The sequence below is a fragment of the Heptranchias perlo genome, chromosome 4 (assembly GCF_035084215.1).
Source record: "Heptranchias perlo isolate sHepPer1 chromosome 4, sHepPer1.hap1, whole genome shotgun sequence".
Lineage (NCBI taxonomy): Eukaryota > Metazoa > Chordata > Chondrichthyes > Hexanchiformes > Hexanchidae > Heptranchias > Heptranchias perlo.
In genome coordinates, this window is record NC_090328.1 from 55,636,237 (window position 1) to 55,659,585 (window position 23,349).

General features: G+C 44.4%; 1 protein-coding gene across 2 annotated transcripts in view; it reads right to left on the minus strand.

Moving 5' to 3' along the window:
* The window catches only part of epb41l4a (erythrocyte membrane protein band 4.1 like 4A), a 340,503-nt gene that overhangs the window by 183,433 nt on the left and 133,721 nt on the right, over positions 1–23,349 (minus strand). For both annotated transcript variants that reach the window (XM_067982951.1, XM_067982950.1), the window contains 2 exons: positions 12,899–13,003; positions 3,776–3,827 (listed from right to left, as the gene is read on the minus strand). In XM_067982951.1, the coding sequence (XP_067839052.1) occupies positions 3,776–3,827; positions 12,899–13,003 (157 nt within the window). The remainder of the gene's footprint in view (positions 1–3,775; positions 3,828–12,898; positions 13,004–23,349) is intronic.

Sequence of the window (23,349 nt, forward strand, 5' to 3'; positions counted from 1 at the left end):
GCTGAGGCAGGAAGCAATGTGTAATCTTAAGGAGGACGATTTGGTTGTCAGTGGGAGAGGACAAATAAGGAGTGTGGGACTGTTGATGAATGGGGAGGTGTCATTGAGGTTACTGGTGTCGCTCATTAATCATCTGATCACACAGAGCCCTGGCAGGCAGGACCTGTCTACTGTTGCCCCCCTGCCTCTTCCTCCACTTCCTCCCTCTTCTGGCAGCTTGTCCTGCTCTGCTTGGCCTCTCTACATGCTCCCAATCATGTTCAATTCTCAGAGGAAGCCCTAGCAGGCACCCATATCTGGAAGCAGCATTGCTCAGCACACTATTTTAAATGCCACTAACATTACTGCAAGCCCAGCCAAACAACTCTCTATAGAATATTGCAACTTTCTCCAAGTATAGGAAACTTCCAAAAACATGCACAACTGCACCAGCAGCCAGAATAACAGCGACTAACCTGTAATTCCTGTATGATCCCTTTAAATAGCACTGGTGGGGGGGGGGGGGGGGGGGGGTCCTTCACGCTGATTAAGTCCTGTTCAGCTGCGCAAGGTTAGGGAAGCAAAATCTGGCCCATGATCTCTTGGCTGGTGCGTGGAGTGCCAAAGTGCTGCCAGCTGCTTCAAATCAACGTTGCACACTGATTCGTGTCATAATCTTCCAGCTCTACATGCTGCCGGCAGTAAGAAACATAGAAAAATAGGAGCAGGAATAGGCCATTCGGCCCTTCGAGCCTGCTCCACCATTCAATATGATTATGGCTGATCCTCTATCTCAATACCATATTCCCGCTCTCTCCCCATACCCCTTGAAACTTTTGTGTCCAGAAATCTATCCAGCTCCTTCTTAAATAAATTCAGTGACTTGGTCTCCATAAGCTTCTGTCGTACAGAATTCCACAGGTTCACCACCCTCTGAGTGAAGAAATTTCTCGTCATCTCAGTCCTAAATGTCCTACCCCATATCCTGAGACTGTGACCCCTAGTTCTGGACCCCCAAGGGGAAACATCCTCCCTGCATCCAGTCAGTCTTGCCCTGTCAGAATTTTATACGTTTCAATGAGATCCCCTCTCATTCTTCTAAACTCAAGTGAATACAGACCTAGTCAACCCAATCTCTCCTCATACGACAGTCCTGCTATCCCAGGAATCAGATGGTGAACCTTCACTGCACTCCCGCAATGGCAAGTATATCCTTTCTTAGGTAAAGAGACCAAAACTGCACACAATACTCCAGGTGTGGTCTCACCAAGGCCCTGCATAACTGCAGTAAGACATCCTTCCTCCTGTACTCGAATCCTCTTGCAATGAAGGCCAACATATCATTTGCCTTCCTAACTGCTTGCTGCACCTGCATGTTTGCTTTCAATGACTGGTGTACAAGGACACCCAGGTCCCTTTGTCATCAACATTTCCCAATCTATCACCATTTAAATAATACTCTGACTTTCTGTTTTTCCTTCCGAAGTGGATAACTTCACATTTATCTACGTTATACTGCATCTGCCATGAATTTGCCCACTCACTCAATTTGTCTAATTCGCCTTGAAACCTCTTTGCATCCTCCTCACAACTCACCATCCCACCTAGTTTTGTGTCGTCAGCAAACTTGGAAATATTACATTTGGTTCCCTCATCCAAATCATTGATATATATTGTGAATAGCTGGGGCCCAAGCACTGATCCCTGTGGTACCCCACTAGTCACCACCTGCCACCCTGAAAAAGACCCATTTATTCCTACTCTCTGTTTCCTGTCTGTTAACCAATTTTCAATCCATGCCAGTATATTACCCCCAATCCCATGTGCTTTAATTTTGCACACTGACCTCTTGTGTGAGACTTTATCAAAGGCCTTCTGAAAATCCAAATAAACCACATCCACTGGTTCTCCCTTATCTATTCTACCAGTTACAACCTCATAAAACTCCAGTAGATTTGCCAAACACGATTTCCCTTTCATAAATCCATGTTGACTTAGTCTAATCCCATTGACATTTTCTAAGTGTCCTGTTATCACATCCTTTATAATAGATTCTATCATTTTCCCTACTACTGATGTCAGTTCCCTGTTTTCTCTCCCCCTCCTTTTTTAAATAGTGGGGTTACATTTGCCAACCTCCAATCTGCAGGAACTATTCCATAATCTATAGAATTTTGGAAGATGACAACTAATGTAATCACTATTTCCATGGCTACCTCTTTTAGTACTTTGGGAGGCAGATTATCAGATCCTGGGGAGTTATCTGCTTTCAGTCCCATTAATTTCTCCAGCACTTATTTTTACTGATACTAATTTCCTTTAGTACCTCCTTTTCACTAGACCCTTGGTTCCCTAGCATTTCTGGGAAGTTATTTGTGTCCTCTTCCGTGAAGACAGAACCAAAGAATTTGTTTAATTGCTCTGCCATTTCCTTGTTCCTCATTTAATTCTCCCATTTCTGACTCTAAGGGACCTACGTTTGTCTTCACTAATCTTTTTCTTTTTACATGCTTGTCGAAGCTTTTACAGTCCACTTTTATGTTCCTTGCAAGTTTACTCTCATACTCTATTTTTCCCCTCTTAATCGATCTCTTGGTCCTTTTTGCTGAATTCTAAACTGCTCCCAATCCTCAGGCTTGCTACTTTTTCTGGCAACTTTATATGACTCCTCTTTGGATCTAATACTATCCTTAATTTCTTTTGTTAGCCATGGTTGGGCTTTTGTGTTTTTGTGCCAGAAAGGAATGTATAACTGTTACAATTCATGCATTTGTTCCTTAAATGTTAGCCATTGCCTATCCACCGTCATGCCTTTTAATGAAGCTCCCCAATCTATCATAGCCAACTCACTCCTCATACCTTCGTAGTTTCCTTTGTTTAGATTTAGGATCCTAGTTTCGGATTGGACTTCACTTTCCATCTTAATGAAGAATTCTATCATGTTATGGTCACTTTTCCCGATAGGACCCCGCACAACAAGATTATTAATTAACCCCTTCTCATTGCACAATACCCAATCTAGGATAGCATGTTCCCTAGTTGGCACCCACAACGTACTGGTCTAAAAAACCATCTCGCACACACTTCAGGAATTCATCCTCCACAGTATTATTGCTAATTTGGTTTGGCCAGTCTACATGTAGATTAAAGGCTGTTAGGTGCATGCGCGCAAACCCCTTTACCAAGATGACGTCCTGCGCACTTAATGCCGGAAGTGTGCTCGTGCATCTCGGACGCCATTTTCAGGGCATAGAAGCCTGCATAGCACCTACAAAATGGGCGCTACATAGCCCAATTTCGCCCCCTATGTATCTGGTCTTGTCTCATTCAAGTGCTTGCTTGGTCAACCTTTGGAAATATTGAATTAGTGCACACAATTGTCACACCCTAATGTACAAGTAGAGATAGGGTACTTTCTGTGAACTCCCACAAAAGTAAGATGCTCAGAATGCAACTGATGCCACTGATCCTGAGAGGGGATCTACAGTAGGCCCAAATCTGCAACATTCACATTGAAATAATTTGAATGGATCAAGTCTATAAACCATAAGTAATAATTGTCATAAAATTTTGCCAGAAGGCTGAGGTATCGTTTTTCATGGTTCACTGAATTCCCACATATCAGTTCATTTGTGTGCCTGTGAAAGTCAAAATGATCTGCATTGTTTTGGTCATGTTGTGCAAGAAGGCTCAAAAAATACACAAAAGCAGCAGTCACTAAGCTATCCATCTAGTTTAATTATCCATATAAAGCAGCAAATGTATGTTCCGAGAATTCACTGAAGCCATTACTCACTGTTTATGAGGTCCTTGTGTTCCGCAAGGGTTTTTGTGGGATCCAGCCAGTACTGTTTAAAATAAATGGTTGATATTAGAACAAATGATCAGTGTTTCTTTTAGATGGATTTGTACAGCAATGTAATAATAGATTCAGAAATACATCCAAATAGATTTTATAGGAGGAACACCTGAAAGCTTTACATTGGCAAAAGCTCCCATTTTCAGCATTATCATATACTCTGATTTGTTTAGATTTTAAACATATATCATATTTTCATATCAATAGATTCAGGGACTTTGTTGGTTAAGTGTGGGTAATTAACTAATTTATTTTCTCCCTATCCCTTCTCTTGGTTTTCCCACACTATTCTGAGAGGACAAGAGGACAATAATCCTTTTTTAAACTGCAGACAGTAAGTCCGACTATCAGACGATACCAAGGCCGAGAAAATTGGGTGGGGTGGGGGGTGGTACGAACCCTGTGCCTGAATGGCTAAGGCCTCAGGCCGGGGGGGCAATTGGTGGCCAGGGTAGGCAGTCAGGCCTCGAGTTGGAGGGTAGAAGTGCAATGGCTTCTTTTCCCACTCGCACACGCTTACCTCTGAAGTCCCCCAAGGATCCAACCTTGGCCCCCATCTACTTCTCATCCACATGCTGCCCCTCAGCGATATCATCCAAAAACACATCAGGTTCTACATGTACACTGATGACACCCAGCTCTACCTCACCACCAGTTCTCTCGACCCCTCCACTGCCTCTGATTTGTCACACTGCTTCTCCGACAATCCGTATTGGACGCGCATATTAAAAGAACAACAACTTGCATTATATAGCGCCTTTAACATAGCAAATCAACCCAAGGCACTTCACAGGAGCGTTATCAAACAAAATTTGACACCAAGCCACATGAGGAGATATTGGTCAAAGGGTTAGGTTTCAAGGATTACCACAAAGAAGGAGGGAGAGGTAGAGAGGCGGAGAGGTTTAGGGAAGGAAATCCAGAGCGTCGAGTCAAGGAAGCTGAAGGCATGGCACCAATGGTGGAGTGATTAACATCGGGGATGTGCAAGAGGCCAGTGTGTCTGTTCCAAAAAAAGGCTTCAGTTTGCAGGAGGAAAAAAATCGGATCTTTAAACGGCTCAGTCAGCACATACATAAAATGTCATTACACATAAATCAGTTAAATACAACACACAGGGTAGGCAAAGAAGTTAGGGAAAAGATAGCAGAGGCAATATTACACAGATATAAAAATTCACTAGAAACATAGAAACATAAAAAATAGGAGCAAGAGTCGGCCATTTGGCCCTTCGGGCCTGCTCCGCCATTCAAAATGATCATGGCTGATCGTCTAACTCAGTACCCTGTTCCCGCTTTTTCCCCATATCCCTTGATCCCTTTAGAATTAAGAAAGATATCTATCTCCTTCTTGAATGACTTGGCCTCCACTGCCTTCTGTGGTAGAGAATTCCACAGGTTCACCACCCTCTGAGTGAAGAAATTTCTCCTCATCTCGGTTCTAAATGGCATAGCCTGTATCCTGAGACTGTGACCCCTGGTACTCGACTCCCCAGCCATCGGGAACATCCTCCCTGCATCTAGTCTGTCTAGTCCTGTTAGAATTTTATGTTTCGATGAGATCACCTCTCATTCTTCTAAACTCTAGTGAATATAGGACTAGTCGACCCAATCTCTCCTCATATGTCAGTCCTGCCATCCCAGGAATCAGTCTGGTAAACCTTCGTTGCACTCCCTCCATGGCAAGGACATCCTTCCTCAGATAAGGAGACCAAAACTGCACACAATACTCCAGATGTGGTCTCACCAAGGCCCTGTATAACTGCAGTAAGACATCCCTGCTCCTGTACTCAAATCCTCTTGCAATGAAGGCCAACATACCATTCGCCTTCCTAACTGCTTGCTGCACCTGAATGCTCGCTTTCAGCAACTGGTGTACAAGGACACCCAGGTCTCGTTGCACCTCCCCTTTTCCCAATCTATCATCATTCAGATAATAATCTGCCTTTCTGTTTTTACAACCAAAGTGGATAACCTCACATTTATCCACATTATACTGCATCTGCCATGTTCTTGCCCCCTCGCCCAACTTGTCTAAATCACATTGGAGCCACTTTGCATCCTCCTCACAGCTCACATTCCACCCCAGTTTTGTGTCATCTGCAAACGTGGAAATGTTACATTTAGTTCCCTCATCCAAATCATTGATATATATTGTGAATAGCTGGAGCACAAGCAAAGATCCCTGCGGTAGCCCATTAGTCACTGCTTGCTACCTGGAAAAAGACCCGTTTATTCCTGCTTTCTGTTTCCTGTCTATCAACCATCTTCAGCTGCGTCATCAATGACCTTCCCTCCATCATAAGGTCAGAAATGGGGATGTTCGCTGATGATTGCACAGTGTTCAGTTCCATTCGCAACCCCTCACATAACGAAGCAGTCCATGCCCACATGCAGCAAGACCTGGACAACATCCAGGCTTGGGCTGATAACTGGCAAGTAACATTCGCGCCAGACAAGTGCCAGGCAATGACCATCTCCAACAAAAGAGAGTCTAACCACTTCCCCATGATATTCAACAGCATTACCATCGCCGAATTCCCCACCATCAACATCCTGGGGGTCACCATTGACCAGAAACTTAACTGCACCAGCCATATAAATACTGTGGCTACAAGAGCAGGTCAGAGGCTGGGTATTCTGCGGTGAGTGACTCACCTCCTGACTCCCGAAAGCCTTTCCTCCATCTACAAGGCACAAGTCAGGTGTGTGATGAAATACTCTCCACTTGCCTGGATGAGTGCAGCTCCAACAACATTCAAGAAGCTCGACACCATCCAGGACAAAGCAGCCCGCTTGATTGGCACCCCATCCACCACCCTAAATATTCACTCCCTTCACCACCGGTGCACTGTGGCTGCAGTGTGTACCATCCACAGGATGCACTGCAGCAACTCGTCAAGGCTTCTTCGACAGCACCTCCCAAACCCATGACCTCTACCACCTAGAAGGACAAGGGCAGCAGGCACATGGGAACAACACCACCTGCACGTTCCCCTCAAAGTCACACACCATCCCGACTTGGAAATATATCGCCGTTCCTTCATCGTCGCTGGAACTCCCTACCCAACAGCACTGTGGGAGAACCTTCACCACATGGACTGCAGCGGTTCAAGAAGGCGGCTCACCACCACCTTCTCAAGGGCAATTAGGGATAAGCAATAAATGCTGGCCTTGCCAGCGACGCCCACATCCCATGAACGAATAAAAAAAAACAATTCTCAATCCATGCCAGTATATTCCCCCCAATCCCATGTGCTTTAATTTTGCACACTAACCTCTTGTGTGGGACCTTATCAAAAGCCTTCTGAAAATCTAACTACACCACATTAACTGGTTCTCCCCTATCTATTCTACTAATTACATCCTCAAAAAACTCCAGTAGATTTGTTAAGCATGATTTCCCTTTCATAAACCCATGCTGACTTTGTCCAATCCCGTTAATGCCTTCCAAGTGTTCTGTTATCACATCTTTTATAACAGACTCTAGCATTTTCCCCACTACTGATGTTAGGCTAACTGGTCTGTAATTCCCTGTTTTTTCTCTCCCTCCTTATTTAAATAGTGGGATTACATTTGCCACCCTCCAATCTGTAGGAACTGTTCCAGAGTCTATAGAATTTTGGAAGATGATCACCAATGCATCCACTATTTCCAGGGCCACTTCCTTTAGTACTCTGGGAAGATTATCAGGCCCTGGGGATTTATCAGCCTTTAGCCCCATTAATTTCCCTAGTACTATTTTTTTTACTAATACTGTTTTCCTTCAGTTCCTCCCTCTCACTAGACCCTTGGTTCCCTAACATTTCTGGCAGGTTATTTGTGTCCTCCTTTGTGAAGACAGAAGCAAAGTATGTGTTTAATTGTTCTGCCATTTCTTTGTTCCCCATTATAATTTCCCCCATTTCTGACTGTAAGGGACCTACATTTGTCTTCACTAATCTTTTTCTCTTGACATATTTATAGAAGCTTTTACAGTCAGTTTTTATGTTCCCTGCTAGTTTACTCTCATACTCTACTTTTCTCCTCTTAATCAATTTCTTTGTCCTCCTTTGCTGAATTCTGAACTGCTCCCAATCCTCAGGCTTGCCGCTTTTTCTGGCTATGTTGTAATTCCTGCACACGTTCTTTAAATATTAGCCATTGCCTATCCACCGTCATCCCTTTTAGTAAAGTTCCCCAATCTATCATAGCCAATTTGCACCTCATACTTTCGTAATTTCCTTTATTTAGATTCAGGATCCTGGTTTCGGATTCAACTACTTCACTCTCCATCTTAATGAGGAATTCTATCATGTTATGGTCGCTCTTCCCTAAGGGATCCCGCACAACTAAATTGTTAATTAATCCTTTCACATTGCACAATACCCAGTCTAGAATCGCCTGTTCTCTAGTTGGTTCCTCAACGTATTGGTCTAGAAAACCATCATGTACACACTCCAGGAATTTCTCCCCCACAGTATTATTGCTAATTTGGTTTGACCAATCTCTATGTAGATTAAAGTCACCCACGATTATAGTTGTACCCTTCTTGCATGCGTCTCTAATTTCCTGTTTACTGCCCTCCCCTACATCTCCACTACTGTTTGGGGGCCTATAGACAACCCCCACCAACGTTTTCTGCCCCTTGGTGTTTCTTAGCTCCATACAGATTCCACATCGTGATTTTCTGAGCAATATCTTTCCTCACTATTGCATTGATTTCCTCCTTTACTAACATCGCTACCCCACCTCCTTTCCCTTTTTGCCTGTCCTTCCTAAATATTGAATACCCCTGGATGTTCAGTTCCCATCCTTGGTCACCCTGCAGCCATGTCTTCGTAATCGCAACTATATCATAACCGCTAATATCTATCTGCGCTGTTAATTCATCCAGCTTATTGCTGGAATAGTGCCAGAGGGCTGGCCAGCTAACGTGATTCCTACATTTAAAAAGCTAGATGGAACAAGTCCAGGGAACTATAGAGCAATTAGCTTAATGTTGATGGTAGGAAAAATAATGGAATCCTTACTCAAAGATATAACAGAAAAACATCTAGAAGCTGAAAATATAATAAAGAATAGTCAGCATGGATTTCAAAAGGGAAAGTCATGCTTGACCAACCTTATTGAATTCTTTGAAGAAGTAACAGAAAGAGTAGACAAGGTTAATGCAGTAGGTGTAAAATATTTAAATTTTCAAAAGGCCTTCACTAAGGTACCACATCGTGGACTCATCACTTAGTTCAGAGTGTGTGGAGTCAGGGGACAGGTAGCAGCATGGATAGCAAGCTGGCTGCAAAACAGAGAACAGAGAGTGGGGTTAAGGGTAGCTACTCAGACTGGCAAAAGGTGGGAAGTGGTGTTCCACAGGGATCGGTGCTGGGACCACTGTTGTTCACAATTTACAGTAACGATTTGGACTCAGGAATCAGAAGTACAATTTCAAAATTTGCAAATGACACCGAATTGGCGGGTGTAGTTAATTCAAAGGAAGGATGCGACAAAATACAAGACATTAATAAACTTGCAGAATGGGCGAGTAATTGGCAAATGAATTTCAATATAGATAAGTACATTTTGGTAGGAAGAACAAGGAGGCCACATGTTGCTTGCATAATAAGAGTCTAAATGGGGTAAAGGAGCAAAGGGATCTGGAGGTATAGATATGCAGATCACTAAATGTAGCCATGCAGGTTAATAAGGCCAGTAAAAAGCAAACAAAGCACTTGCATTCATTTCTAGAGGGGCAGTATTGAAAAACAGGGAAGTTATGTTAAACTTGTATAGAACCGTGGTTGGACCACACTTGGAGTACTGTGCACAGTTCTGGTCCCCATATTATAAAAAGGATATAGATGCGTTGGAGAAGGTGCAAAAGAGATTCACAAGGATGATACCAGAACTGAGAGGCTGTACTTATAAGGAAAGACTGAACAGGCTGGGTCTCTTTTCTGTTGAAAAGAGAAGGCTGAGGGGTGACCTGATAGAGGTCTAAGATAATGAAAGGGTTTGGTAGGATAGACATAGAGAAAATGTTTCCACTTGTAGGGAAGTCCAAAACTAGAGGTCATAAATATAATAAATCCAATAGGGAATTCAGGAGAAACTTCTTTACCCAAAGAGTGGTAAGAATGTGGAATGTGCTACCACAAGGAGTAGTTGAGGCAAATAGCATAGATGTATTTAAGAGGAAGCTCGATAAGCACATGAGGGAGAAAGGAATAGAAGGGTATGTTGTTAGGGTTAGATGAAAAGGAGTGGGAGGAGGCGCATGTGGAGCCTAAACGCTGATATACACCAGTTGGGCCGAATGGCCTGTTTCTGTGCTGTGGACTCGATGTAACTCGATAATGCTCCTGTGAAGCGCCTAGGGTTGTTTTACTACATTAAAGGTGCCATATAAATGCACGTTGTTGTTGGCCGGGGATAGGCAGTCAGGACTCGGGCTGGGGGTGGAGTGATCTTTGGCTGGGAGGGGAAGTAGCATCGGCCGGGCGGGGCGGGGGGGGGGGGGTGGTCGCGGTGGAGGAGCTATCATTGTACGGGGGGAACAATAGCTGTGGGGAGGAGAGGGAGGGAAATCCGGGTGGGGGCTGGGGGCGGTCCGGTCCTGCTCCACCCGGCTTCCCGCCAGTTAGCGCCACGTTGTGCTGCACAACACTGTGCTGTCCTGCAAGAAGTACAGGACCTTAATTTTAATAAATTATTTCTCCATTTAAATGTTGCCGGAGTGCCTACCTGCCACCAGCACAACCTTCTTTCCCAATATGGGCGCTGCGTGGCTGAATTTATAGGCCCAAGTTTTTCATTGTTACACTTTCTTGGCTCCATTTTGTAATTTAAAATTCATTCATTCATTGACCCCTTCACCATAAATTTTGTTTGGACCATCAGATATGGCGTTGGTGCCAAAACTATGGCATTTCACCCGCATCTGAAATTCTTGATCCAATTTTTGACGAATGTTTTATCAGATGATGGAGGATCAAGGTTCGTAGACTCACAGCAGCCCAAGCATTACCATCACACTCACACGGATCTCTATAAGCATCATGTCCAGTCCTACATCCTTCCAATATAATGCTTATCGCCCTGCAGCAGGAATATTTTTAATAAATGCTTTCTTGCATCTGATATAAGGACTAAGCACAAGAATTCATTTGCAATGTATATGCTATTAGGTTCTCACATCCGTGGAATTCTGGATCAACAGCAAAATAAACATTTATAAAGAAAAGTTAGTGATTACAAAACTAAGTTTTTTTTTGATAAGACTATTCTGCGCAATGCAGACAGTTTTTCATATGCTAATGAAAATGCACTTCAATAATTACAATGCATTTTGGTGTTACCATTTCCTCCCATTAAAGATACGACACAATAAGCAAAGCTCGCACTTTTTAAAATCAGCTTTGTTGTTGTCATGTTTTAACAGGCAGTCGTCATGAAACACGATGTAACAAAATTCATATACTAGAAGTTGTTAACACATTTTCTGCATTGCAATTTGTAGAAGCGCTACAGACAGAACATAAGAAATAGGAGCAGGAGTAGGCCATACTGACCCTGGTGCCTGCTCTGCCATTTAATAAGATCATGGCTGATCTTCGACCTCAACTGCACTTTCCTGCCTGATCCCCATATCCCTTGATAGAACAAATTGAATATGACATATAAGGCATGATCAGAGAAAGGCAGGTTTCAACGTGTGATGTTTTGTGTTCTTTGAATCATTACTGCAGTTTAGAATGTTTGTTAATTATCTGAACTTCAGTTCAGTGATTTTCTGCCGCTTTCTTCCATAGCTGGAAGCATGGCAGAGTCTGACATGTCAGCCATCCAACGCTTACATCACTGAAATGAGTTGGAGATGTCAGTTTTACTCTTCTCACACTGGACCCCTTGCTTCTTATTCCTGCCCTGTTGCACCAAGAGATCATGGGCCAGATTTTGCTGTCAAAATAATGGTGAGGCTACTGGTGCTCACCGCTATTTATGTGTAAATGGTACAGCAACTTCAGGCGAGAAGTTGATGCGCAGTTGAATGCCAATATCCAAAAGTTGCTGTCCAAGTTGCGCCACTCCACCGTTGGCATCACAAAAACTGCATTTTGCTGTCTGCCTCACCACTGACATGCATTAAATGTCATGAAGTTGCTGTATTTGCATGGTAGATACAAACGAAACTCACAGAAAGTTAAGTCTGGTCATTACAAGCATAAGTACCCTTTTAACGAAGTGATAATTGTTAATTACTGCCAATCAACCTCTTTGGCACTGAAATTTAACTATTACAAGTGTGGAATCTCATTCCTCCAGGTTTTAATTGTTGTTGGAGATTTTTAAAATGTCAAATTTAAAAATGTTTTACTTTTCCTTTGTCTCTTTTTTCTCTCTTTTAATCTAATCTTTCTTTCCCTCTCTTTATTTCTCTCTCTGTACTTGATTTGACATTGAATTCACCCACTCTAATTTACACTTCCTTCTCAGTCCTTCCGCTGTTTAATTCTCAATCCTTCAATCTCATTAGTTAAGGAGGTTGGTTTCCCTGTTCACTCAGGTTCCAGATGACCGTTATCAGCTCGCACTTTCAGCAACTTATGGGAAAAATTGTTTTGAGCTGAAGGGTGCAGGGGCAAGTCTAACTAATGGCAGGTGCCATTAGATGTCCTGCTACAGCAAAATCTGGCCCAATGTAATTCATCCAACAAAGGCAAGTAGATGTGAATGACAATTTCAATCAATGCCAATCACACGAGGTGGTGCAATTTGATGGCAGCACATTATACTGCTTGTGCTACTGAGCCACTATTGTTCTAATAGTATATTTAAATTATTCCTCTGTAATATTTTCTAATTTAACATACATGAAGTGGAAAATTATATCCAAATGATATAGTTGTTGAAATATTTCATTCTGTTGAAAGTTGCATGTATATTTGGTACCCAGCTGTAAAGAATTGAAGATTTGGAATGTTATTCTCTCTATTTCAAATCCAGCACATTTTTTTTTAACATAAATTACAGCAGCCCTATTCCCCAAACCCTCAATCCCATCTCAGCTTTCTCTGTCACTTACCGTTTGATGACTCCTGTCACAATAACGCAAACCAAAGTATTCTGTCTCCATCAAGTTTACATGTCTGAATACGTAGTCCAAGACAATAGACCCCTTGGTAGACTTCTGTGGGAAAGAATTAAAGGAACCTTTTTCAGAAAAAACACCACCTACTTTGGAAGGCAGGAAGGTAAGTATATAAACCATACCTTGCAGTTTTATTATATAGAATTTGAAGATGTGAGGAAATAGTGACCCTAGGCCTAACAAAATCTTGACATAGATATGACATATATGTGACAAAAATCATGACACAGGATCTGCGAAAAAAGGCAGTGCAAGCAGAGGCATGACTTTTAATATACTAAAAATCTTACATCTGCATGCACGTCCATTCTCAACAAAAATTTCTATGTCTACATTTATAATGAAAATTGCCTACGTAAACCTGTTACACTGTAATTACATTCTCCTGCCAGCTGTGGGAATGCAGCACCTCAGTTTTGTGTCTCCCAGCTCCTCAGTCTGTACTGCCAAAAAAATCTTAACCATCTCTATTTCTGTACTTCCCAAATTGCTACAAGTTTTGCTATTTAACTATAAATAATATTAAATCAATGTATCTACCTATATTCGATATACAATTTGGTATATAAGATACGTGTTGCATTGAAAACTTATTATAAGTCCCTTTTACTCCTGTATAGAATCATAGAAGTTACAACATGGAAACAGGCCCTTCGGCCCAACATGTCCATGTCGCCCAGTTTATACCACTAAGCTAGTCCCAATTGCCTGCACTTGGCCCATATCCCTCTATACCCATCTTACCCATGTAACTGTCCGAATACTTTTTAAAAGACAAAATTGTACCCGCCTCTACTACTGCCTCTGGCAGCTCGTTCCAGACACTCACCACCCTTTGAGTGAAAAAATTGCCCCTCTGGACCCTTTTGTATCTTAGGTAGTGCTGTGATAGCTATATTCAGTGTTAAAGGTGTCACACTTCCCTGTCACAGCCTCTGACACACACAATAGCTGCTATTTTATAGTGAGAGCATATCACCCTGACCGGTCACCGGGTTCCCACAAATTGCTCAAAATGCTTTACGAGTTTTTCTTTTCAGCTGCCAGTTTTTCTCAGTGACTGAAATTTGTCACATCCAAAATAAGTGTTCAAAGAAAATTTAAAAATCACATGCTTCATAATAGTATGATCAAATTTATCCATTGAATTTTCTTTTCTATTTTTTAACGCTTCCATCAAAGTTTTCACTTGAAGGCCCAGAAAGCCTGGGCTTGAACAATGATATTTTTGCCCAGCGTTATGACTCTGAGATGAACTTAGATTGCGGTGTCTAAGCAGGTGTACCTACTTTCCCAAGATGTCTCAGTACTGTTCAGTCAGCTGTACTGGTGCAATATTCTAGCAATTACTGCTCAAAGGTTTTTCAAAATTATTTAGCTAGAGAAAAATTTCAAAATCTTTAATCAGGTAAAATTTATATTGAGCATTTTTTTTAAAACAGAGAGACTGCATTTTTTAAACAGAAAGGGTACATGTGTATGTGAGAAATAAAGATGACTGACAACACATGTTCTAGCTTTTGATTTGTGTCCCATACTAAGCTGAGAAAGAAAGAGATTATTTTTCTCATTGTAATTGAGTTTTTTTTATATTGTTCAATTTTGAAGCAAACAGTCTCTAATTATCTCAACTGATTATCATCTCTTATGTTGACAGCTAGAAAATGTAAACATTCTAATTACTAACAGCTATCAGACACGGCAAAGCAAGCGAGTCTTTCCTCATTTGATATTTAATAAAAAAACACTAGTTGAAAGCTCGAATTACCACTTGCGTTTTGTTGAAAATTAGTATTTTCTCATGGCTGTGTGAGAGAAAAAGAGAAGAGACAGACAGATATATCCAAGAAAACAGATTCCTTAGGCAGTCACAAACCAACACTGCTAGATATGGGACTGCACCCCCCGCAAACCCTCACCCACCCCCATCCCACAACCAATGTTGTCAGGCCCATGCCCAGTGAGCTAAAGATCACATTAAACACCCAGTTGCAGCAAACTTCAGCTCCACCTTCCATAGTTCAACCTAAGTTTCCCCTCCACAGTGATGCCAGATCAAGGGACTCTCTCATGCTGACAAACTCCAGTAGCACCACTGCAGTATTGTCAAATTTCAAGACCCCAACCACAGTCTGCCAAACCCCAGGGCTATTCCCCAGTGCTACTAAAGCCCAGGACTTTAGTAGCACTAAACCCCAATCCCCCATCTCAGTACTGCTAAATACTAGTGCCAGAAATTTCCTTGTGAGTTCTCCCAATTGGCTACTTTAACTTTGGCAGTAGATAGACGGAAACGCCAGATAAACTATGTGAACAAAGTTGCCGCCAATCTTCCGCCGAAGTTAAGGCAGTCGACTGGGGAGAACTCCCAAGGAAATTCGCAGCACAGATATCGACCTTCAATTGGTGCATCTTGCATTCCATCTAGTTGGTTATTCTCAGCTTTAAAAATGGTAAGGAATAAAAAATAAATACATATGAAACGGAATTTATATAAAATATAATGTCCACTCATTTACAGTTTTCACAGAATAAGTCATGAAATTCAAACCTTAATGCAGAGTAAAAATTCCAGAATACATTAAAAATAATAGATTTGACTTATTCAGCCTCTGTACATCACTGCCCCTTATGTTATCCCCTGCACGAGATATACGCTTATAAACAGCGAATTCTCTGACGCACTGGAGGCAATTTTAACTATCGCGATGCTGTAAATGGGGATGCAGGATCGGCCAGTCATTAAACACTCCACCCAAATTTACTTACCAGGCAGAGTGTATAATGGGCGGTCGATCCAATATTGCCCATTTATAGGATTGACACAAGCTAAATTACCCCCACTGTAAGTAACGCTACAGGAGATCTACCAGTTATATAAAAATAAGCACAGAATGCTTGGGCGCTAAATTGGGCCATGTAGCGCTCGTTGTTACGGCACTATGTGGCCTCTCCAACATCCAAGATGGCATCTTGGCTGCGCATGTATGTTTCCAGCGTGACGTGTACCGGACGCCATCTTGGTATAGGAAATGGCGCATGCGCAAATACCGCATGTAAAGTAGGGAGAAAATGTGTGCAGTGTGCAACACTGATTTAAAGTGATAGACACTATTTAGGCAATTAACGCTCACCTCAACACACAGTTTTAATCCCGACCACCTGTATGTATCTTAGAATGCCTGGAGGAACCGCTCCCCCACCCCCGGAGCTATTTAAAGGAACCATGCAGGTGTTGTAGATTAGTTGCTGAATTATTGCTTCTGGATGCTGGTGGAATAGGAAGTCTTTTTTGAAGCTCCCTATACTTACTGAGAGTTCCTAGAGTACATTTGAGAGTGGTTTGGCAGGTACCGCCTTACGGTTCAGAAAGTTAAAACCGTAGTTGAACAACATTCCTGGCAAGCCTGGGTGGTCTGCTAGGGCTCCCGCTGGACATTGAGCACGACTGGGAGCATGCAGAGAGGCCACTCATAACAGGTCAAGCTGCGAGGAGAGGGAGGACACGGAGGCGCAGAGCACTGAGCAGGAGGCCCTATCCAATGAGGGCCTTCCCGGACCAATTCTCTTACCTTAACATGACTGAGGAGAATTGCATCCGACACCTGAGGTTCACCAAGGAAGCCGTGACCGAGATCTGTCAACTGGTGCGGCCACAACTGCAGGCTCAGAACAGGGCAAGGACAGCATTGCCTGTGGCTGTGAAGGTCACCCTGGCACTGAATTTCTACGGCTCAGGATCATTTCAGGCCTCTGCTGGCGACATGTGCAACATCTCGCTGTAAGCAATGCACCGCTGCATAAGGAAGGTCACAAATGCAATGTACCAGATGAGGAACAGGTTCATCACCATCCCTCTTGACAGAGACAAGCAGAACGAGCAAGCACAGGGGTTCGCTCGTATTGCTGGTTTTCCAATGGTGCAGGGTGCCATTGACTGTACGCACATTGTCCTGCGTGTCCCGCATATCAACTCAGCCGTCTTCGTCAACTGAAGGGGCTTCCACTCCCTCAACATGCAGCTGGTGTGCGACAACACGCATCGAATCATGGAGGTCGATTCCCGCTACCCTGGGAGCAGTCACAACACCTTTATCATGCGGCAATCCAACGTGCCAGCTATCTTTCACCTGCCTTGGCAAGTCAAAGGCTGGCTACTGGGCGACAAGGGCTATCCCCTTATGCCATGGCTCATGACTCCAGTCAGGAACTCACGCACACTTGCAGAGCAGGCTTATAATGAGTGCCATGCTGCCACACACAACGTCGTAGAGCATACCATAGGCCTCCTCAAACAACACTTCCACTGTCCGGGCCGGTCTGAAGGAGCCCTGCAGTACTCTGCTGAGTGGGTGGGCAGATTCGTGGTGGTATGCTGCATGCTACACAACCTAGCCAGTATGAGGAACCAGCCTTTGCCACCAATGATTGGAGAAGACCCTGAGCCAGAGGTGGAGGAGGAGGAGGCTGAGGAGGAGCAGGCTGAGGAGGAAGAGGCTGAAGGAGAGGCTGAGGAGGAGAAGGAGAGGCTGAGGAGGAGAAGGAGGGAGAGGAGCCAGAAGAGGAAGCGGAGGAAGACGCAAGGGTGGAACAGGGACCACACGCCTTGTCTGCAAGGGCTCTGCGGGCTCGCCTCATCCGTGCCCGGTCAAAAAGATGAATTACATCTCCCAACTCACCAGCAGACCTACACTCCCCACCTTTCCGCTCCCACAAGATAATCAAATTGCCCTCCATCTGATTACACATTGGTTTCCCCCTCAGCTCATCGCACACATAAAATCCACCACCAAATGCAAATTCAGAGTCACATTTATCAAAGAAGAAATGAAATTATGGAAACAGAACAGAACTATTCACCTTGTGCATGGCCTTAGTGCCTGTTGTTCATGTGCCTTTACCTATCCTATGAAGTGCTTCCCCAATGGCTGGAGCATGGGTGGTGGAAGCCTGCTGGCCTTCAAAGAAGGAGTGTGCAGATGGTCTTGGAGGTCGACCTCAAGCAGCTCTGGGTCGGGACGGCCCAGCTTCAGACTGCACCATCTCAGCATGGGCTGCAGCAGTCTGGCCTGGCTGGCCAATAGGCAACAACAGGGGCACTGGCAGAGTGGCAGGGGTGGGAACAGGAATGCTGTTGTCCTCAGATAGAACAGGAGGTCCCACTGCTATGGCACCAATGCCACTCTCCCAGGGCAACACCTCAGCAATCCTGGTGATCAGCTGGAGAATGGATTGCTGGAGTGCTGTGAAGCCCCGTTCCACAGTGGTCCCCAGAGCCACGATAGCAGCAGTCCGAGCTTCTATTGCAGCAGTCCGAGCAGCAACTGTAGCTTGCAGACCTTTGATGACATCAGTTGGTGCTGCAATGGAAGCTGCGACATCGGCCATCAGACGCTGCATCAAGGTGGGTTCCACAGGTGTGCTGATGGAGGTGACCACACATTCCATGTTGGAAAGGATGGGCTCCAAGCTCTGCGCAAAGCCCAATGCCAAGATGGAACTGGACTCCTCCATGCCCCTTCTCATTGTGCGCAGGCTTTCTAGTGCCCCAAGCATTTGGTGGAGTACGCCCATCAGCCATCTTCTGTAGCCTGGCCCATTGAAGATCTCATCTGACTCCTCCGCAGCAGAACTAGTGAACAACCTCGCCCTCTGGCGAGCTGGCACCTGTGGTATCTGTTCCCACCGCCCCGGCTCGTGCGCACTGGTGCCCATTGTCTCACTACATGCAGATCCCTCCTCCAACCTAGCCTTTAAAGTGTCAGTGTCAGTCTCTGAGCTGGTGGAAGCAAGTGTCAGATCGAGTGACAGTGTGGCTTCAGTGTCCCCCTCCTCCTCCTCCTCCTCGGACGGTGCTACCACGTGTTCTTGGGTATCTGCAATGACAAAAGGAAACAGGTTGAGTTGTGAAGCGGGGAGAGGAGCAAGTAAGACTTACGTGCCGACAACATCTGCAGCACGTAAGTCAGAAAAGATTATGGAAGGAGGGAGATGTGGGAAAGGCAAAGGAGAATGAGATATGTAGAGACCCCCACCCCCCCCCACCCTTCATCAGGATCTCCAGCGCGGCACGTTGTCACGGCTGCAGCGACGGTCAGCCCAATGATCCGAAGCACTGTCTCCTCTAGGGGGGGCGAGGACGTGTAATTGTCCTCATCCACCTTCAGGTCTCTCCTGCTGCCGGCTGTCATGCGCCACCTTCTCCTGCAAGACAGAGGACAGTGTGTCAGTGAGTATCCTGCAAGGTGTGTGGGTGATGTGCCTGTTGTGGTCGAATAGCTGCCATTGTGTGTGACCCATGAGTGGTGGTTGTGTGGCCTGCAAGTGTGGTACTATGTGCGTGTGAGATGCAGCATGCCAAGTGCAGCATTGCATATGTTTGAGCAGTGTTTGTTGGTGGGTGGGTGACAGGGAGTGTGATGCGTGGAGCAGTGGTGCAGTTGGTAGGATGTGCCATTGGACACTTGCATTCACTCACCATGACCACTCGTGTCAAATCATTGAACATCTTTCGGCACTGCACCCATGTGCATGGTGCCACGCTCCTGGCGTTCACGTCCTACGCCACAGCCTGCCAATGCCTGCGGAGCTGCAATCTGGAGGGTCTCCTGCCAGCCTGCAGGTACATGTTGGCCATCCTTTCATCCACACTTCCACCAGGGCCTCCAGTGCATCATCAGAGAAGCGTGGGGCCGTCTCTCGCGCCAGTCCTGTCATCCTTGTGGCCAACTTTTCCTCCTCCGAGTGAACTGTGCATGTTCCATTTAAAATGTGCACCTGCACCTTTAAGAGGTGCAGGCTGCTGATGACATGCACTGAGCATGCCACATTTCCGACTTCCTCATTCTCCATGCAGCCTCTCAGCAGCACGAGTAGCGCTGGCTGCATAGGGATATCATGGTAAGTAGCAGGCAGCTCAAAATTCACGTGCTGCCTGAGTAGGCACCATCGGGCACAGGGTAATAGCACATCACGCTACCCGTGCCCAAAAATGGCCACTTATCGAATTTTTTCCCCCCATAGAGTTTAAAGGGGTGAATTATGAGGACAGGTTGCATAAATTTGGTTTGTATATGTTTAAACGGTTGAGGTATGATTTAATTGAGGTGTTTAAAACGATAAAAGGACTCGATAGGGTGGATTTAGAGAAACTATTTCATCTGGTGGGAATCCAAAACATATTCTGAAAATTAGAGCTGGGCCGTTTGGGAGTGAAATCAGGAAGCACTTTTTCACATTTAGGGAAGTGAAAATAGGGAATTCCCTCCCCCAAAAGGCTGTAGATGCTGGGTCAATTGAAATTCATAAGACTGAGATTAATAGATGTTTGTCAGGTAAAGGTATCAAGGGATATAGAGAAGAGACAAGTAAATGGAGTTGAGATACAGATCAGGTATGATCTAACTTAATGGCAGAACAGGCTTCCGGCGCTGAATGGCCTACACCTGTTCCTATGTCTTAATAACTGGTTGCAGAATTAACCCCGGTACTAATTTCTAAACATATCATCACATTGGACTGAATTTGAAAACCCATATCAGTACCAATGTAAGATTCTCAATATTCACAGATCCCCCAAAACTCGGAGAAAAACCCTAAAAAACCCTGAGTATGGGAAAACTTTGGCAATTGACGATAAACCTAAAATGGAAGGATAGTTGAGAGGTCACCAGACGAAATCAACAAAACACACACCGTGGAGCTTCAGACATGTCTCTGTTTTAATGCAAAACGGACAGCAGGGGGTCGACAATCACTCCCATTTTTCCACATCGTTCACCTGAGGAAGGAGGTAGCCTCCGAAAACTTGCTGGACTATAACTTGGTGTTGTAAAATTGTTTACAATTCCCATTGAAAGAGGCAACTTTTCCAGACATGGTGGGGCCATGCCTTTGTTTTAAAGCAAAACCATCAACACCTAGGACGTTGGGTACAAAAGGAAGCCTTATGTGACAAGCTCTAAATCAGAATTAAAACAATGACCCATTGGGAGAAGCAATTTGCAATATGATTGGGACCATCAAAAAAGCCATCAAAGATTCTTAAGAACTTGGTAAGAACTGTTTAAACAGACCATTGTAAGAGAGACATCCACAAGGCGAAAGCTCTCTCTCTCTCTCTCTCTGGCTTGCTGGCTCTGGTGGGCTGCTTGTCTTGGTTCTGCCTGTGTCTGGAAAGAAGAGCAGTTTCCAGAGAACAACAAGGAAAGCAGTTCAACAGGGAAGGTAAGCAGCTCTAGAAGCACGCCGACACACAAGAAGAAACCAGAGCAACAGTCCCAGTGACCGTAAGACACCTCGCGGCAACAAGGGCCTTACGAAACAACCAACCAAATATTACCACCATATTACCGGTTAATATTGAGCCACCGCGACCAAAGAGAACCAACTCGGGAGAAAACCGAAGATCCGCAAAGTTACCACTCTACAGTCTATTTCTGACTTACCTCTGGGTGAATTACTGTCAAGGTTTCATTTGGTGAGCATTATCCCTGGTCCTTTAGAGTCCAACTTAGCTAATGAAGTGAGATTGGGAGGGGTGAGGTATCCTTCCGACTGTAATTTCCCTCGCGTGTACTGAAGTGTTCCCCATTTTATTAGAGTGTTAAGATTGTTGTGTTGTATTTCCTCTCTTGAATAAAGGTCAAAGTTTCTTGCACCAAAACCAGTTGTCTGCTGCACTTTGTCACAATCCCCAAATAAGTCCAAGGTCTAGAACCCAGGGAGTGGGAGCGATTCGGACCGCTCAGAAGTCAGAGGTGAAGCTGACACACACCACCACCCCCTACACCAATATTAGCTTTTCAGACTGAATGTCTTCCTTAATGCTGATAACCCATACCTTAAATAATTAGACAACACAATTCTGCCTAGCTTTTTCTTACCTCAGTTCAAAATGAAGAAACCACCAGACTTGTTCTAATCTAACACGATAATACGGATTCAAAATCCCATCTGACCTGGTGTGACGGGGAGGAAGAATGCAGTATTAAAGTTTCGGGTGTAGATTAAATATCTCAATGTGTTTTATATTGGTACACCTAATATAAGCACATTTAATAGCAGTAGTGAGGGATGGGCCTTTAGTAATTCAGTTCTGGAACTGAATACAGTGGAATTTTTGCTGAACTAATGAACTGAAACGTAGCCAATTCATTATTCTTTACCTGCAACAATAATTAAATTGATGTCAGAACTTTATGGTTGATTGGTGGAAAGCTGGAGCAGGGATTGAAGCATTTTTGTAATGTTGTTTGTTCAGCACATGTTAACTTGAAGCAGTGTTTGGCAAGTCTTTCCTCATGTGTTTACAAACACATGATCTGACCTTATGACCTTCCCTCCATCATAAGGTCAGAAATAGGGATGTTCGCTGATGATTGCAGTGTTCAGTTCCATTCGAAACCCTTCAGATAATGAAGCAGTCCGTGCCCACATGCAGCAAGACCTGGACAACATCCAGGCTTGGGCTCATAAGTGGCAAGTAACATTTGTGCCAGACAAGTGCCAGGCAATGACCATCTCCAACAAGAGAGAGTCTAACCACCTCCCCATGACATTCAACAGCATTACCATTGCCGAATCCCCCACCATCAACATCCTGGGCGTCACCATTGACCAGAAACTTAACTGGACCAGCCACATAATTACTGTCACTACAAGAGCAGTTCAGAGGCTGGGTATTCTGCTGTGAGTGACTCATCTCCTAACTCCCCAAAGCCTTTCCACCATCTACAAGGCGCAAGTCAGGAGTGTGATGGAATACCCTCCACTTGCCTGGATGAGTGCAGCTCCAACAACATTCAAGAAGCTCGACACCATCCAGGACAAAGCAGCCCGCTTAAGTGGCACCCCATCCACCCTAAACATTCACTCCCTTCACCACCGGCGCACCATGGCTGCAATGTGTACCATCTACAGGATGCACTGCAGCACCTCCCAAACCCACGACCTCTACCACCTAAAAGGACAAGAGCAGCAGGCACATGGGAACAACACCACCTGCACGTTCCCCTCCAAGTCACACACCATCCCGACTCGGAAATATATCGCTGTTCCTTCATCGTCGCTGGGTCAAAATCCTGGAACTCCCTACCTAACAGCACTGTGGGAGAACTTTCACCACAAGGACTGCAGCGGTTCAAGAAGGCGGCTCACCACCACCTTCTCAAGGGCAATTAGGGATGGGCAATAAATGCTGGCCTTGTTTTTTTATTTGTCCATGGGACGCCCACATACTTTTGAAGTGTAGTCACTGTTGTGATGTAGGCAACACAGCAGCCAATTTGCACACAGCAAGATCCCACAAACAGCAATGAAATAGATGACCAGATCACCTGTTTTTTTTAAGTGCTGGTTGAAGGATAAATGTTGGTCAGGAACCC